The sequence below is a fragment of the Cygnus olor genome, chromosome 24, assembly GCF_009769625.2.
Source record: "Cygnus olor isolate bCygOlo1 chromosome 24, bCygOlo1.pri.v2, whole genome shotgun sequence".
NCBI lineage: Eukaryota > Metazoa > Chordata > Aves > Anseriformes > Anatidae > Cygnus > Cygnus olor.
This window is the reverse complement of record NC_049192.1, coordinates 5,503,546-5,518,760: the sequence shown is the minus strand read 5'-3', so window position 1 is coordinate 5,518,760 and position 15,215 is coordinate 5,503,546. Positions and strand designations below refer to the sequence as shown.

At 50.5% G+C, this 15,215-nt stretch overlaps 1 protein-coding gene across 17 annotated transcripts in view; it reads left to right on the top strand.

Moving 5' to 3' along the window:
• The window catches only part of ANKS1A (ankyrin repeat and sterile alpha motif domain containing 1A), a 107,018-nt gene that overhangs the window by 45,103 nt on the left and 46,700 nt on the right, over positions 1 to 15,215 (top strand). For 16 of the 17 annotated variants that reach the window (XM_040535791.1, XM_040535789.1, XM_040535788.1 and 13 more), the window contains one exon: positions 5,555 to 6,132. In XM_040535791.1, coding sequence (XP_040391725.1) covers positions 5,555 to 6,132 — 578 coding nt within the window. Of the gene's footprint in view, positions 1 to 2,116; positions 2,379 to 5,554; positions 6,133 to 15,215 lie in introns of those variants that run through there. The other variant, XM_040535802.1, reaches the window with a different exon arrangement.

The following is a 15,215-nucleotide window of genomic DNA, read 5'->3' as shown; positions in this document are numbered from 1 at the left end:
GAGTATTGAACTCAGGTCTCTCGTCCCAGAGGGACTTCTGTGCTTTACAAAGGATCTAGGAACACCTTGTCTCCTGTGTTTGGCTGTCGCTGGGCTTTTTGGCTTACCTTCAACAACAACAATAAAAGATTTGTTTAGAGGAAAAATATCCCTTGCTTTATTCAAAACTCCTGAGCCGGAATTTGGAAGGATTTAGTTTGGACTCTAAACCTGGAAACCATCTCATTTTGAGGATGAACAGAGGACAACGAGGACTCAGTGTGATGCCTCACTGAGTGCCCTGTAAGACCTGCAGCTTTCTTCTTCCTCTCCTTTCCTTGCAGCACGATAGCTCGCGTTCCTTGCGTCCTGCTGCACTCTCGGCTTGTCTGGGGGTGGCACAAGAGGTCATTGTTTTCCCACCAGCGTTTGCCAAAGCCACTTGCTGCCTGAGGCAGAGTTAGGGTACTTTTCAGGTTGGTGCTTTGCCTTCTCAGCTGGGGAATAGTGACAGCCATTGAGCTGGAATCTTTCAGGCGATCTTTTCAGCGTGCAGCTATTGCTGATTAGTCAAGTGTGAGCTCCCTCTGACAGCTGGGCTCCTTTCACTGGCTACCATAGCCAGGCTTGCTTAAAATGTCATGAAAATAGAATCCTAAAGTAAGGCGTGTGCTAGTTTTTCGTGTCTCTTCCCTCGTGATGTGGGTGCTGCAGGCCCCCTAAGCCCCATCCTGGGGAGAAGCTACGGGGAACAGCTTTAACCTGGTGATGATCGGAGAGTGGTCCCGTCTTGCTTTACGGTAGGAAGATGCTGGCAGTGACTCCACGGTGTGCAGTCTATGGAAAGTGTTGCTGTGTTTGGAAAGAACCTAAAGCCCTGTCCACTGCTGCGGTGGGAGAAATCCAAGGAACACAGCAGAGTTCTCATCTTCCAGGGCTTGTTGGCTTTCTTCAATGCAAGTAGTGCTATGGCTAATGCAGGGGGAAGGAGCGTTTGATTTAGAGGAGGTGAAGAGCTGCTTCTAGGGAGGAAGGTGCCCAGCCAGCGTATTTCTCACCTTGTGTGTTTCTTAAGCTTGGCAGGGCCATCTCCCACTGCCCTTCGTGTGGTGCTGGATCTGGAAAAAGGAGATGATTGTGAGGGAGATGACTGTGACCCTCTAATGTTTGTTCTCCTTTTCCAGAGCGTACCAGCTGTTTCCCAAGGCAACTCGGTGCTCCTTGTGGCATGACTGCACGTGTGGTGGGGTCCACGTACTGCAGGAACAGGGGAGCTTTCCCAGGGCCCCATGTCAGCTTTCACCTGCTTCTTGTTCTCTCAGGGACTTTGGATTTCTGTGCCCCAGCAGGAGATGAGGCAGCTGATTAGCACTGACTTCTTTTCCTCTTTCGTATTGTTCATTTTCTCCCAGCAGTTCCAGGTAGCTTCTTTCTGCACAAGATGTTTCATAACTGCTCTGCAAGGCTGGATCAGCTTTGAAATCTGCATTATTAAACGGGGAACAAAAGCAAACGTTGCCAGCTTTTGCAGTCGTTGGGGTCAGATGCCAGAAGGACACGGGGAAGCAGATGTAGCCGAGTCTGAGCTGTGAGTGCGTGCTGATGTGTGGGGAGGAGATGTTTGGGGAATAGTGGAGTCACTTGGGCAGAAGTTAAACAAGGGCTGAGTGAAGAACTAAAGAATAAATTGGGGTGTTTGAGAAATTTTCCACCTCTGGATCAGAAGGGTCCTCAAGCATCAAAGGCAGCAGTTTAATTCCAAGACAAGGAGCAGGCTGAGGCCTGGCTTTGAATTGCTTCTTGGCCCTCGATCTGAGAGGATGTGCTTCTAGATGTTACTTGATGACTTCTGGAGGGGTCTCTGGTCAGCAGAGAAGGACTCTGATTCTTACAGGCTATTGAGAAGGGCTTTTCAGGGCAGCTGAGAAGCAGGATTTCAGGCACGCTGTTCTTAATGGAGTCTTTCATCTGTGATAGCAGCCTTTGTGCCTCTTGCTGCAAGTTGTCTTGTGGCCAGTGACTGGATGAATGTGGTATTATCTGCCTGGCTTCGGTCGCCTTTTGTGTGTTACAGCAGTTTGCTGTCACATGCTGGAGCACTGGGAAAAGTTGGCTTAATGTTTCGGGCAGGGTATCAGGAGGGGTTTGAGCCAAATGCTTTCCCATCTCCTTTGGTAAGGCAACCACGGGCAACTGCACGCGTGAATTCGGGGCTGTTGGGCTTTGTAACAGGACTTGTAAACTGGCCAGGGGTGGTGAACTGTGTGCGGGGGCTGGTCGGGGGGAGACGACAACTGCTGCATTTAGAGAGAGATCTGATGGAGATGGCAGAGTTCTGATGCTTGTCTTGCTTCTCGGAAGAGCTATCCAGAAGTGCTGTCAGCAGTAACCAGCCTCAGGTAGGACTGCCTTGCTTCCTTCTGGTGGTTATTAACGGTTGGTACTTGTTGAGGTTCTGTTGGGCGATGCAGCCTGCGTGCTCTCCCTTGGTTCGTCACAAGACGGGCCCTTTTCCCATGGCTTTGGTCCAAGCCTGCGTTTCTGCCATCATAATGTATTGAGAGGCTTCTGTGCAGAGAAACATCAGTGATCTCCAGGCAACTGGGACAGCGTCTCACTGCACTTTCTTGAGGGGCAGGAGGGGAAGGAGTGCAAATGAACACAAGTTCAAGTAGCTTTTGGAGGACAAGTTCTGCCCCAGATGACCAAGGTGATGAAACAAGAACTTGGGCGCACTGTACGCTTCTAAATTTCACACGCAGTACCCCGCCGTGTAAATGAAAGCTTGTGTTTCTATTTTACTGCCGTTCAAGGTTATTTTTTCACCTCTAAAGTAGTCCTCTAAAGGCCAGCTTCCCTCTCTTCTCTAGCCTTTTGTGCCACAGGAGCTAGATTTGCGTGCTCATCACTTGACAAATTCTGGCGTGATGCAGCACAGGGAGCCTTTTCTAGATGAAGATTAGAGACTGGCACATGCCCTTTTTAGTTCCAGGGTTGGGGAGCTTGAGCAGAAGGCAGCTGCAATAACAAACTGATTCTCGTAATCCAGGGGCATGAAACAAATCCTGCTGGTGATATATAGGGTCACCACACCGGCTGAATCATGTAAGTAACCTATCCCAAAAAGGTACACGTCCTGAGATGGCCACTGGACAGTGGTGGGTTTGGCCTCTCTTCTCCTCATCCTGAGGTTCCTTGAGTTGAGACCTCAAAAGGTAAGACCCGGGGAACCCTCTGTGCACCCGCCCTGTGCACCTCAATGATAAAAGGGAGCGGGATCCCTCTTTCCTTCCAACATCTGTTCTTCTGTCTGCAGCTTTCAGGGCAGGCCTGCTCTGAAACGCCTCCTTCAAGACATTCCTCATCTTCTGTGCAAGTGGTGTTGCCCTCGCTTCATCCCTTCCTTCCCTGGCAGTTCTCTTGTATTTCAGAGTCTTTCTTCATCGGCTCGAGGATGAATGGGCGGCTGTGATTTCTGTGCAACAGGAGCCCTTTTGTGAGCCTCTGGAGCTGGATCTGGAGCACTTTGTTCTGGCCCAAGCGTTCCAGCACATGGCACAAACTTCTACCAGCCGCCTCTCTGCCTTCAGCAGAAATGTCAGCAAAGGTTAAGCTGGGACGTGGAAGGAATGATCTCCAAGGGAGGAAAGAGGAGAAGAAAAGCTTTTGAATTAGTAAAAGTCATTTCCTCCCTGCCAGGTTAATGTGACTGTCCAGTCAACGCCATGTCCCTCTTACAGGATCTGTGGTTTTTCTTATAGCAGTCTCTCCTACGAACGCAGCACGTCTGATCTCTTCTAAGGTTCCTCTCCAGCATTACAGCTTCAGATCTTTATGCAAGCCTGGTCTTGAAATCCTCTGATCGGGTGCTGCTGGCGCTCCCCAGCCTCACATGGGAATGGTGCAGGTGGGACTTTGGGGTGACACTTTCTGCCCTCCCTTTGGCAGCCTCAGCTACAGAACTTGTGGTGTTTGTGCCCGTGCAAGATAATCAACAACTACTTCATTGTCCTGGAATCCTTAACTCATAGGATCCGGGATGAAATAAGCCCCAGCATCACTTGACACCAGGGAGAAGCGAGGTCTGCCGGCACGCTGCCCTGGCTGTTACCTCCGTTCAGGCTTCTGCTGTTTCTGACTCAGCTGCCAACCCAGCAAGCTGCTTTTTGCATTTCTGTGGAGTAAACAAATGCCTGCGAGGGACTAGCCTTGCGCTCGTCAAACCCAGGGCGTGAGACACCCCAGGATCTGAAGTGGCGTGCGGAGATAAATGGCTCATTCAGGGTGCTTTCCTGCCTCATTTCTGGTGTGAGGACGTACCACAAAAACAGATGTTAGCGTTTGGAAACGACCTGGTCAAGCCCAGTGCTGGAAAAGCTACTCGGGGGGAAGGAGTTGATTGCCCTGTTGCTGCTAATAGCTGCTGCTTGTTACAGATATGCAATGTTCGTTTGTTCGTTTGCCTCTCTTAGTGAGATGAGGATTCCTTTGCCTTGGCTCCCGAGAGCTGCTGTCTCACAAACCAACCAAGGAATTTCCTCTTCATATCTAAATATCATCCTTCTATTTCAGAGCCGTGTTGTTGAGGTGCTTTGTTTTATTGCTCCTTTACAGCGTAGTTTTATTTGTCTTCAAACTGAAGAATGCTTCTACGGCAGTAAATAGAAGTGTTAAAATTTCCAGACAGCTACACGCAGGTATATAGGGAGCCTAGGGAAGCAGAAATTGCATTTCTCAGCTTTCCAAAGGTTTGCTTTTGCAGCTGGAATGCACGTGTGTAACATGACCAAGGTGAGTACTCATCTGTTGCTGCACATGCTTGGCAATTGGGGTTGGTCAATTATTCGTGATTTATCCAGGGCCCCGGTACCTGATATTAAAGATGTTAGTGCAGGAGTATCCGAGTGTCGCATTTCTGTCGGGGACAGCCGGCAGTGCCCACAGCTCGCTGCCTTAACAGCTCAGCCCAGTCTGTGCTCAGCGGTTGGCTTGCAGGAGAGAGCCTTTTTGATCGAGATTTTTATTGCATAAACTGTTTATTTCTCTCCCCTGAGTAAGGAGGAGAGGTTAAACTCGGAAACCACTAGGGAGGAAAGCAATGTTTTTTCTTTGGGGAGCGGATTTTGGAACTCGCAGGTTGATTGCAGTCCAGAAGTTTTTCCCACCCTGCAGCTTGTGCCAAGAGCAGGGAGCGCTGCTCTAAATAACACTTCGGCCTTTATGGAAACGCATCAGATGTTCCAGGAGCCTCCGTCCCTGCTTCTCCTACCTCACTTGCTCTCTGCAGGATATAGTTAGCACTTCTCTTAGCCTTATATAGCAAGGACTGATAGTTAGTGTTAACAGGAATAAAACAACAAGGAGAGCTGCCAGATTGCATAAATCAGGCCAGTGTTTGGAATTTCGTAAATGCCATGACTTTGGGTACAAGTTGAGCACGCGGAACAATACGGAACTGTTCTCTCTTTATCTCTCCCTCCCTCACCGAGGGAGGGCAGGGGGAGAGCTGGAATTTTGCTGCTTCTTCTATGGTTTTTAACTTTTTTTTTCTCCTTCTGTTTTCATCCCCTTGAAGACCACAGGAGGAGCAGTGGCAGCCGCAGCCAAGACTCTGCAGACGGCCAGGACATCCAGGTTCCAGAGCAGTTTTCAGGGTTGCTCCACGGTTCTTCCCCCATCTGTGAAATAAGCGAGGATCCTTTCAGGCTCGTTTCCTCCGCGGAGAAAGGAGGCACGGAAGCTACAAGCCACCCACCTGCTATGCAGCTGGAGGATGCTGCCTTACCTGCCTCTGGATCAGTACGGACCGGCTCTCCAGACCAAAACCAGAAAGCAGTCTATGCAACCGTCCAGCACACGCACGCCAACCGGGCGGATCCTGAAACTGTAGTCACGCCCCATGTGCTCCAGCACCCCGGCGGTGCCGAGGACGAGGGGGACAGAGGTGGCGCTGTGGGCAGAGCCCACCCGGGGAGCAAGCCCAAAGCCGAGCTCAAACTCAGCCGCAGCTTGTCCAAATCGGACTCTGATCTTCTGACCTGCTCTCCGACGGAGGACGATGCCATGGGGAGCCGGAGCGAATCGCTCTCGAACTGCAGCACCGGGAAGAAGAGGCTGGAGAAGTCCCCGTCCTTTGCTTCGGAGTGGGACGAGGTAAGGCTGAGCTTGCTGAGGAGCTCCTGTGCCAGGGATGAGTCTGTAGGCACGACGTCCTCCACTGTGTTGGCCTTTGGAGGGGGTCCTGGGTGGTTTTCAGTGCTCCTGCTAGCTCTCACATCTCATCAGCAGGCAACTGCTGAGTTGTGTTTAAAAGATAGGCTTAACTGGAGTGGGGGAGAACTGCAAGAAGTGGGGGGCTTCTCAAAAAGTGGGGGGCTTCTCAAAGCTTGTTGTTTTAAGTTACTTAAATGCAGGGCTTGGTTTTTCGTAAGCCAGCCAAGTGTTACCTCCCCAAAATGAGGGAGAGCTGATAAGTGATCCTCATGTCTTCACACAGACCTCTTCCTGATCCTTCCCCTGTAGGCTCCCAGCATTTAGAGCAGAGGCTTTGTTTCTGGGTCCCAGCTGCTGGGGGGTTCTCCAGCAGTGTCCTGGGTTCACGGAGATGGAAAGAAGAGAGTAATTAAGCTGTTCTGTGTATTTAATAGCTCCCGCTTCCCTCTTCCCGTGTTTATTTCAGAGGCTTGTTAGTCACTTTATTGTACTACAGGAGGCCCGTGGATAGTTAAATATTTCATGCTCAGAAAGTTGGCCCTAGTGAGCCACTCGGGCGAGATTAAGTGTCCCTCTGAAACCCAGCACCGCAGCATTACTGAAACATTCTTTGGAGATGATTCTCTGCTGGTAGAGCAGCGGTGCTGCAGAAGAGATAAGCTCAGATGAACCACTCTTTGTACACTGAAAGGAAGTAAAAAAACCCTGGCGTGTGCTGGGGGTGTGGGGTTGTGTGTGCCGGCCGTGTAAACTCGTGGCAGTCGGGAACTGCTGCCTCGTGGGATGGTTGTGCCCCCTGCTTGCCTGTCCGCTCACCGACTGGGGCTCAGCTGCCTCTCTTATCCCTCCTCAGAGATAAAGGTATTGAAAGGTGCTGAAAGCAAAGAGGGAATGCCTCCTCGACGTGAGCCCATCCTTCAGTCATATGCCTGCTCCCTCACAATCCCCCCGTGTTTCAGGGTTGCCAAATATCGATTTTCTTCTGGAGGTGCTCTGGTTGCAGAGCTGTTGCTGTTCAGTACCTGGACTGGTCGTACGGCAGCTGTTAGTGAAAGATTACGTAGCAGAAAGCACCTTTGAAGGGCCCAGATAGCTTTCCCCGTGCTCTTCGTTCCTAAGTGAACTGTTTACAGCAAACGCTGAAGGGGAAAGGAGCCTTGGGCTCTGCAGGGCTGCACGACTTTACTAGTAGCAGAGGTCAAGCCTTCGTGTGCCTGTGCTTCCGCTGCTGGGAGAAAGCAACCTGCAGGTCTCCTTCCCTGGTTGTAAACAAAAAGCATCGCTTCCACCCTGCGTCAGCCTAACAAGCCTCCAGAGGGAAATCGGCTTCCCCTTCACACCACGTTTAGGTGAGGAAATCATAGAAAGAACGTGAAAAATTCCCGTCTGTCTACAATGGAGCAGGTGGAGTGTAGAAAAAGATTGGTGTTATCAAAACCTGATGGTTTGGCGTGCTTTCCCAGTCTCTGACACGATTAATTTAAACACCTTGTGCAATTGCTTTCATCTTGTAGTAGTACCCTACATCATCTTGTAGTAGTACAAGTACTACTACTTGTAGTACAAGATGATGTAGGGTACAAGACTCCTGCCTCAGTTTCCCATCTATGAGATAGCAACAGCTTCTGCAGGGTGTTCAGGTTCCTGCTGAAAAACCCTGTGTGAAATTAACCGTTCCCACAAGAAGAGGGACAAGCCACCAGCTGGGGGTTCGTTGCCTGTAGCTCGATTTGCTCTTTAACATCTCCGGACTCTGTACTGAGATATTTCGGGTCTCACTCTGACTCGTGGAGCATACGCAAGGGTTGCGCTCTTTGAAACTGTCGGCAGGAGGGGCACCTTCGTGGGGCAGAGCGTTTTTCTGTAGAAGCAGCATAAAAGGCAGCTGCTGCTGGGTGCCAGCTCATATGGTCAGGCAATTCTTGCTCTGAAATATTGCGAGGCGGGCTTCTATGGAGGCTGGTGAGAAGTGGCAAAGATGCACCTGCAGGGAACATTTGGGTTTTTTTTGCAGTGATTTGTATGTGCAGAGAGGGGCTGATTCGGCTGGTCATAATGGCAACAATGAGACTGAAACATAAAAGTAGTGCTGTTGTTAGAGGCTTAATTAGTTCTCTGAATGGGATAATGCAGCTGGGCTGAATTAAATGCGACTTGCAGCCTCCGAATTTACCAGGCTAATACAAAACCTTGTTGAGCCACCCCTGTTAGCGATGCTTTGGCTCTTCCTCTGTGTCAAGGAGAAACAATGGCAGATTTATATGCATTATTCCGTTAATTTTAATGGTCTTTATGCAGGCAGCTGAGGAAGAAAGCGATCCACACGCAGCTCTGCGACACGCGGCTGTAGCAAACAAGCGAGGGATTTCTCCCACTGGCCTTGCCAGCAGAAGGAGTGTCTGTTCGGGGCGCTGGGGGCGCGGGGAGGGACTTGTTCGTGCCCACAGACAGATGGGATCTGTGGCAGAGGCCAAGCTAGCGCTGCTCTGGGCCTTGGGTGACTGTGCTCAGCTAGCCTGGCCGGCCAGAGGCAGCAGGGAAATCTGCTTGGACGAGAGGGGTCACGTCCCTCCCCAGCAGAGCGCCGCGAATGCCCTTTGTTGGAAGTGGAAGGTGGCGCCGGCTCTGCCAGAAGGGTGGGATGGGGAAGAAATGATTCACTTGGCAAGGCTCGGCCCCGCTCCCAGATGCAGGGAAGAGCAGCTCCCCTGCTCCCAGCGCCTGGCCCGAACCGCGGCTCGCGCTGACAGCGGAGCTCTGTGCTGCGGAGGAGCCTGCTCAGCGCCTTCCCGTCCCATGGAGCACGAACCCGCCATGTCCCCAGCTGCTGGCAGATGTGAACTCTGCGAGCAAGCCAGAGAAATGACTAAAGCACGCAGCAACGCATTGCCCGGGGAGCTGGGGGCGAGGACCCAAAGTGCTCCGTGCTCCGCTCGGGAAGCAAGGTGAAAGGAAGGCGTGAGGAGGCAGCGCCGCTGGTCCGCGTAAATATTTGAGTCCTCCCAAACTCGGCTGAGGGCTAAAATGATCAATTTGTTTCTCGTAATCAGCTCATAAATATTTTGCAGCTGTGAGATGAGCACGCAGCTGTCGTGGCTCACGATGAATTTTGCAGAGGAGAATCAACTCTGTGTGTGTTCCTGCAGGAGGAGGGGGCTCTCGGTGCCCGGCCCCGCTGCCAGCCCGCTTCCCGGGGCGGATTAACTCAAGTCTGCGCTGCCTTCCTCCTCCACGGAGCAGCTCCAGCTCTGTGCATCTGCCCAGGTCCACGTGCAAGTAGGTGTAGGTGGGCAAACCTTCCAGGGATCGATCCCAGGAGGGGCTGAACTGAGCTCCCTCTCAGCTGGCTCAGGTCTCTGGATGGAAGGCAACGTGTAGCCCTTGAATACGACCAGTCAGCTGTTTATCGAAGGCTAGCGGATATACGACATCTTTGCTTTGTTCGGAGCCCATGCTATCTGATCGCTTTTGGGTGGGTTTAGGTGTTAAATGATTCCTTCTCCCCCTGCCCCAGCTTCCAGCACGGTTTTTTTTCCGGGCCCTTTTCTCCCTCTGACGCATCCTCCTGTCAGTGCTGAAGGAGGGAGCCTGACCAAGCTGAAGTTGAACTTCATCACGATCACTCACCGAGCTGCCACAGCTCCTCGGGGGAAGCAGCTTCCTGACAGCGAGAGCGATCAGTCTGGGAAGGGATCGAGGGATCTCGCGGGGGGCCAAGGGCTGGGCTGCAGGAGGCCTTGTGCCGCAGTCCTCTGGAAACAAAAGCAGGGGCTGTGACAAACGCTTTCCATCCCCTGTGCTGCTGTCAGGCTGATAAAAGCGGTGTTTCGAGTGTTTGGGAGATGTGTCCTGCTCAGCTTCGGTACTTCCTTGGCTTCGGCAAAACCCCAAAATGTTGGCGAGTGGCTTGGCCTCAGGAATGTAGATGCAGCGCCTTTGGTAGCAGGTCTCCGATGCGCTACTGCAGCGATCCCCGCTGTTTCACTGCTGTGCGTGTTCTTGCCCCGAAAACAAAAGCACGTGGCTTCCCTGGCGGCCTCCACGTCCGATGTTTGACACAGCGCGAGGCCGCTTGCCTGGACAAGCAGAAACGAGCCAAAGTCGTGGAAATCTCCCAGGTTTGTGTCAAGCTGTCACACAGGTCAACATCAGTTAACATCTGGGGTGTTACAAAACGAGGATTTTAGGCCTTTTTTTTTTTTTTTTTAAACAGAAAACCTGGTTTTAGTGGGTAGGCCTCTAGCTGTATGAAGCTGGTGCTGGGAAGGCTGCTTCCTCCTGTGAAGGGTCCCAGACCCCCTGCCAAGGCCCGGGATTTGCTCTTTGGGGATTTTGAGCCAGCCTCTGCTGGGCCTTGGGAGTTGTTAGAGGCTCATGGTGTGGTTGTTTGTGACACAGGCGTGGTCCGGGAGGTGCAGCTGGATGACCTGGTGTCACCAGCCCCGATGCGCTTCCATGCTTTGAACTGAAACGTCTGGCGCTGAGGCTTGGCCCAGTAAGAAAAATGGTCTCTGAAGTGTCTGGGGGCAAAGAGCGAGGCACGCTCCTGAGAATCAGCTGCAGACCTGGCTCCTGACACCCCTTAATTCTCCTCTTCCAGCTGTCTGCTATCAAGTAAGTGGCTCCAAGGTTGAATTTGTAACGAAAGGCTCAAAGGTTCCAGCTTCCCAAAATGAGGTGGCTGCCGCGGCTGCTGTCTTGAGCTCTTTTAGGGAGAGATTAAACCCGCTTCAAAAGAAACTTTGGGAACTGAATAAAACATGCATTTTATTTTAGCTTCCTTTAGAAAAAGGAAATGCAGTCCACCACTTTGATGCGCTTTTTCCCCAAGTGAATTAGCTGATGAATTAATGAATATTCCGTCTAATTACGGTGCCGGACAGCCATCATCTCCTGCAAGCAATTGCCTCCCAGCTCCACATTTGGCTGTCAGCTCAGCGAGGTTTCTTTTTCTGTTTGCAGTAGGTCTGGGTGTGTTGGTATTTTGTAGGTATGTTGTAGGGGTGGTGTTGCAGCAGTTGCTGATCCATTTTGGGGGGTCTTAATGTCACGGGAGCAAACCACACACGCGTAGTGCCTTCCAGCCCAGGTTTTGAAGAGCTGGGGAGCAAGTTAGAGGTTGTCGCAGCTAGTGGGGTGGCTTTAAATACTCCAGCTCCATTAACCTTGTCAGGCTGCTCGGGTATTTAAGGACCTGGTGGAATTAATGCCTCAGCTACGCTCTTCCTGCTGAGGATTAAGAACATTTGCATTGAAATGTGAAACTTTCAGGAAAGCTCTTGATGCAAAACCTGCCACTGCCTTAAAACCGCGCTCAGAAGTTGAAATTCAGAGCTGCGAGCTGGTGTTGAAAGAAAAATGCAAATACCCCCCTTGCTGTTCGGGGGGAGAGCTGCTATTTTTGGGCCTGGTGAAATTGCATCCTGTAAAAGCTCAGTGTTTCTTGTTCTGACAAGCTCACGCGGCTTACCTGCTGGGTAGCGGCTCCCAGATGGCCCAGTGCTGTAGACCCAAATCCCGGTGTTTCAGGTGAGAAATGCAGTTGAGAAAACAATATGTTCAGCCTCTCCGCGCTCGTACCACCTGCAGCACACAAGCTGTCCTGCCTGGGCCAAGGACAGCCCTGCCTTGCAGGCTGCGAGGCTCCTTTCGTCCTTGCCATCAGCTGATGCTTCCTAAACGTTTGTGCTTTGTTCTTTTAATTCTGGTGTTTAAATCGGAAGGCTTCGTTTTGCCCTGATTTTAAGGTTGGGGACCAGGTCTGTTCTCCAGCTGCGGGTGCTCGGCATGCTTTGCAGCCCATGTCCCTTGCCTCGAGCTGGCCCTTATTTCCAAGTACTCATTCCAGTTTGCCCTTTGCCCATTTCAAAATGTTTTATAACTTGTTGGTTAGGGGAAAACAAGTAATGTGGTCAGTATTCTTATCCTGATTTCTGCTCTTCTAAACAAACATGTCCTTCAGGCTCTTAATTGACTTAATTAGTGGGCTGATTCTTCTATTATCTCCAGATCCCAACGTTTCCTCTTGCTTTTCCTGTGCTAAGGTCAGGAATTCTTACATCATCCTCGATGTTAAATCCTTCTTTTCCCTTAGCCCCCAATGGCAAGATTTCCTTCGTCCTGATTAACGTTGATGTGAAAGCTTTTGTGTTCTCACAGTTCAGGTTTGCTTTATCGACTGCAGGCGCTGAAGCTGCAAACCAAGACTGAGCCAAGCGAGCCAAGCCAAACGCAGACAACTTACCAGCTTTGTAGGCAGGAGTGTTTGGACTTCCGGTCTGGAAGGTGAATGTAAAGAACGAGTATACTTTATTCCTGGAGTCAGCAGCAAGGTTTAGACATAACAATAATATTATTTGCCAGCTCTTTGAATCATATCAATTCATCTGGAACTAGACAGGTAGCTGGGGCAGCTCTTCCTCGGGCAGCTTTCAAAATCCAGTGCGATTTTGCAGCTCACCACTCACCGTGGGCATGGAAGAAGCCTTCTATCCAGGCGTTCCTAAGGATTTGTGGAAATGCCCTCAATCCAGATGTAAATGCACAATGACTTTTCTCCTCTCATTTATAGACCACCAATTACAGGCTGAACGTGTCCAAATTAGCGTGCATCTAGAATAACATAATTTCTGTCCACTATTGCTGTTTGTTAACTTTTGCTGTGTATTAACCCAATATTTGTGAATCAGAAGCTTTTGATTCATTTATGTAGGTTACTCATGCTCTAACGGACATCTTGGTTATGTAAAGATCCAGTGATCGTTAGTGGTTTCAAGACTTTTTTTGGACCAGAAGTGTCCAGCCAGTGTCCTTACTAAATTCAGCCTTTCATTATATTCTATTTTACGTCACATCTTCGAGCAATTCAGAAGTTTTATTTTTAAAATTGTGTGTATATATATAATATATAGCCTTTCTGAAGCCTCCAAAGCAGGTCTAACACGCTGTGTTGCATTCTGCACGCTGGAGAAAACCTTTGCTCCAAGAGCCTAACGAATTGTTTTTGGCTTTGTGTCTTGGGATGAGTGAGTACGAAAACGTAGCTGTGGAGGGTCTGAATTGCTTCGATATTGTTAAGGGGATTTTGCCTTTCTTGTTGCGAGTTCAACATAACTCGCATCCAGCCATTTCACTCCTCTGAGCGGATGCGTTGTCTCATTTGGCCAGCTTTTTTGTCATATTAACACCTAATTTAACTGTGTATATTTAAAAAACAACAACATATGTTTAGGTAGTTCTGAAACTGCAGATCCATGATACGCTGGTTGTGAAGTGCAAATTTAAATTCTGAATTCCTTTTATTTCGGTATGTTTGTTTTTGCACAAATCTCTAAATTACATATCTATAGACTGGAGGAGAGTGGTAAGAAACAAGTCCCTGATCGAGGTCCAGATGAGTCTCTGACTGTAACTGAGCTAGAAAATGTGTGCGTTGTCACTAATGAGCAGTCGCAGCGCCGCTTGCAGTGAACACCAAACTCAGCGAGTCCTCGCGCTACGTGCGGAAGACGTATGCTGCTGGAGCAGGATAAAGCACGGGAACCCTGAAGTTTGTTGGGCGTTGAAACGTGCCTCCAACAACGGACTCGCTTTTGGAATCCAGGTTTGAATTAGTGAAAGCAGCGTTAGATTTTCCAGGCCTTTGACATTCGTTCTGCTGACTTCCTAACCGCTGGTACATGCAGAATGTACCGAGTGGTGAAACGAGGCTGCTGCTCTACGGGCTGCCGATGTGGAGAACATACGAACGTAAGCTGCAGCATCGTAAACTACATCAGAAGAGGGGTTTATGTGCTGTCACCGCTCTGGAAGTGAGATTCATGGCCCGGATCCAAATTCCCAAGGGCTGCCTTTGCAGTAAGGAGCCAGCAGGTGTTGTCCCCGATCCTCCTCCTGCTCTTTGTGCTTGCACCCCCGTCCCTTTCAGAGACGCATGGGGTGCCATCCAGCCATCCCTCTGCTCCACCAGCGTATCCCAGCTGGGTCTGAGCAGCCTTGCTTCTACACTCAGGGCTGAAATATCAGTTAATGATATCAGTTCTCCATTAACCGGAGACTTCTCTGGGGAGGATGCCTTAGATCATTTGTCTTCTGCATCAGCAGGACAAACAGCGGAGCAGGCAGGACCTAACTGCGTGTTAAAGCAGCACCTGTTGTATTGTCTCCCAGATCAAAGTCTGCACGCAGGATCTTTCTGGCCTGCCTGCGAGTGTCCTAATCACAGTGGTATTTCGAGCCTGTGGCATGTCAGCTTTTCACAAATCTGCGTTTCTGTCTGTTGGGTTTGACCCCTCTATTGTTATCCGTGCTATTGTCACGCCAAGCTGCAATTATTGTGGATCTGCAAAATGTTTGGAGGCTGCAGCCAGCTCAGCGCGTGGTGCTGGGCGCTCGCCGTGCCTTGCTTTACTGAGCCGCAGGCTGGAGGAGCGGCGAGAGCTTAGAGATGCAGCTAACGAAGGCGAAGGAGCACGTCAGGTGTAGTGGGCTTCATGTCAGTGTCGCTGCTGGGGAAGGCTGGCCGGGCACCTTTTCACCATGTGTTTCCTCAACTCGAAATGAGAAGCAAGAGGAGCCGGGCTGGAGCAATTACCGCTGCTCCTAGAAGCCTGGAAAAGACAAAAGCGTCGGCAAAGAGATGCTGCTGCCATTTGGGGGATTTGTGGTGTAAATGAAGTGGGTATTAATTTTGGGAAGCTCACCAAGGCTACTTAGAGCTGGTTTTTCATTCTGCTTGTCCCTCCTGCTCCGGGTACTGGTGTTCAGCACCGTTGTGCAACTGCTGCTGGACTCATTTGCTCCGTCCTGACCTCCTCCATCCCCTTCAGATCACCCGCTGAATCTCCTGAGAGATGATTTCACAAGTCAGCAATTAAAAAAGAAAATCTGAGATCTCCATTAAAGAGCTCTGCTTTCTTTTTTTGCTCCCAGCAACCCCAAAACAACGTGCCCTTGTTTACTGGCGAACCCCTAGGACGCTTGGAGACGTCCAGCAGGGTCTCGTGTTCAGCTGGAGCCTCCCC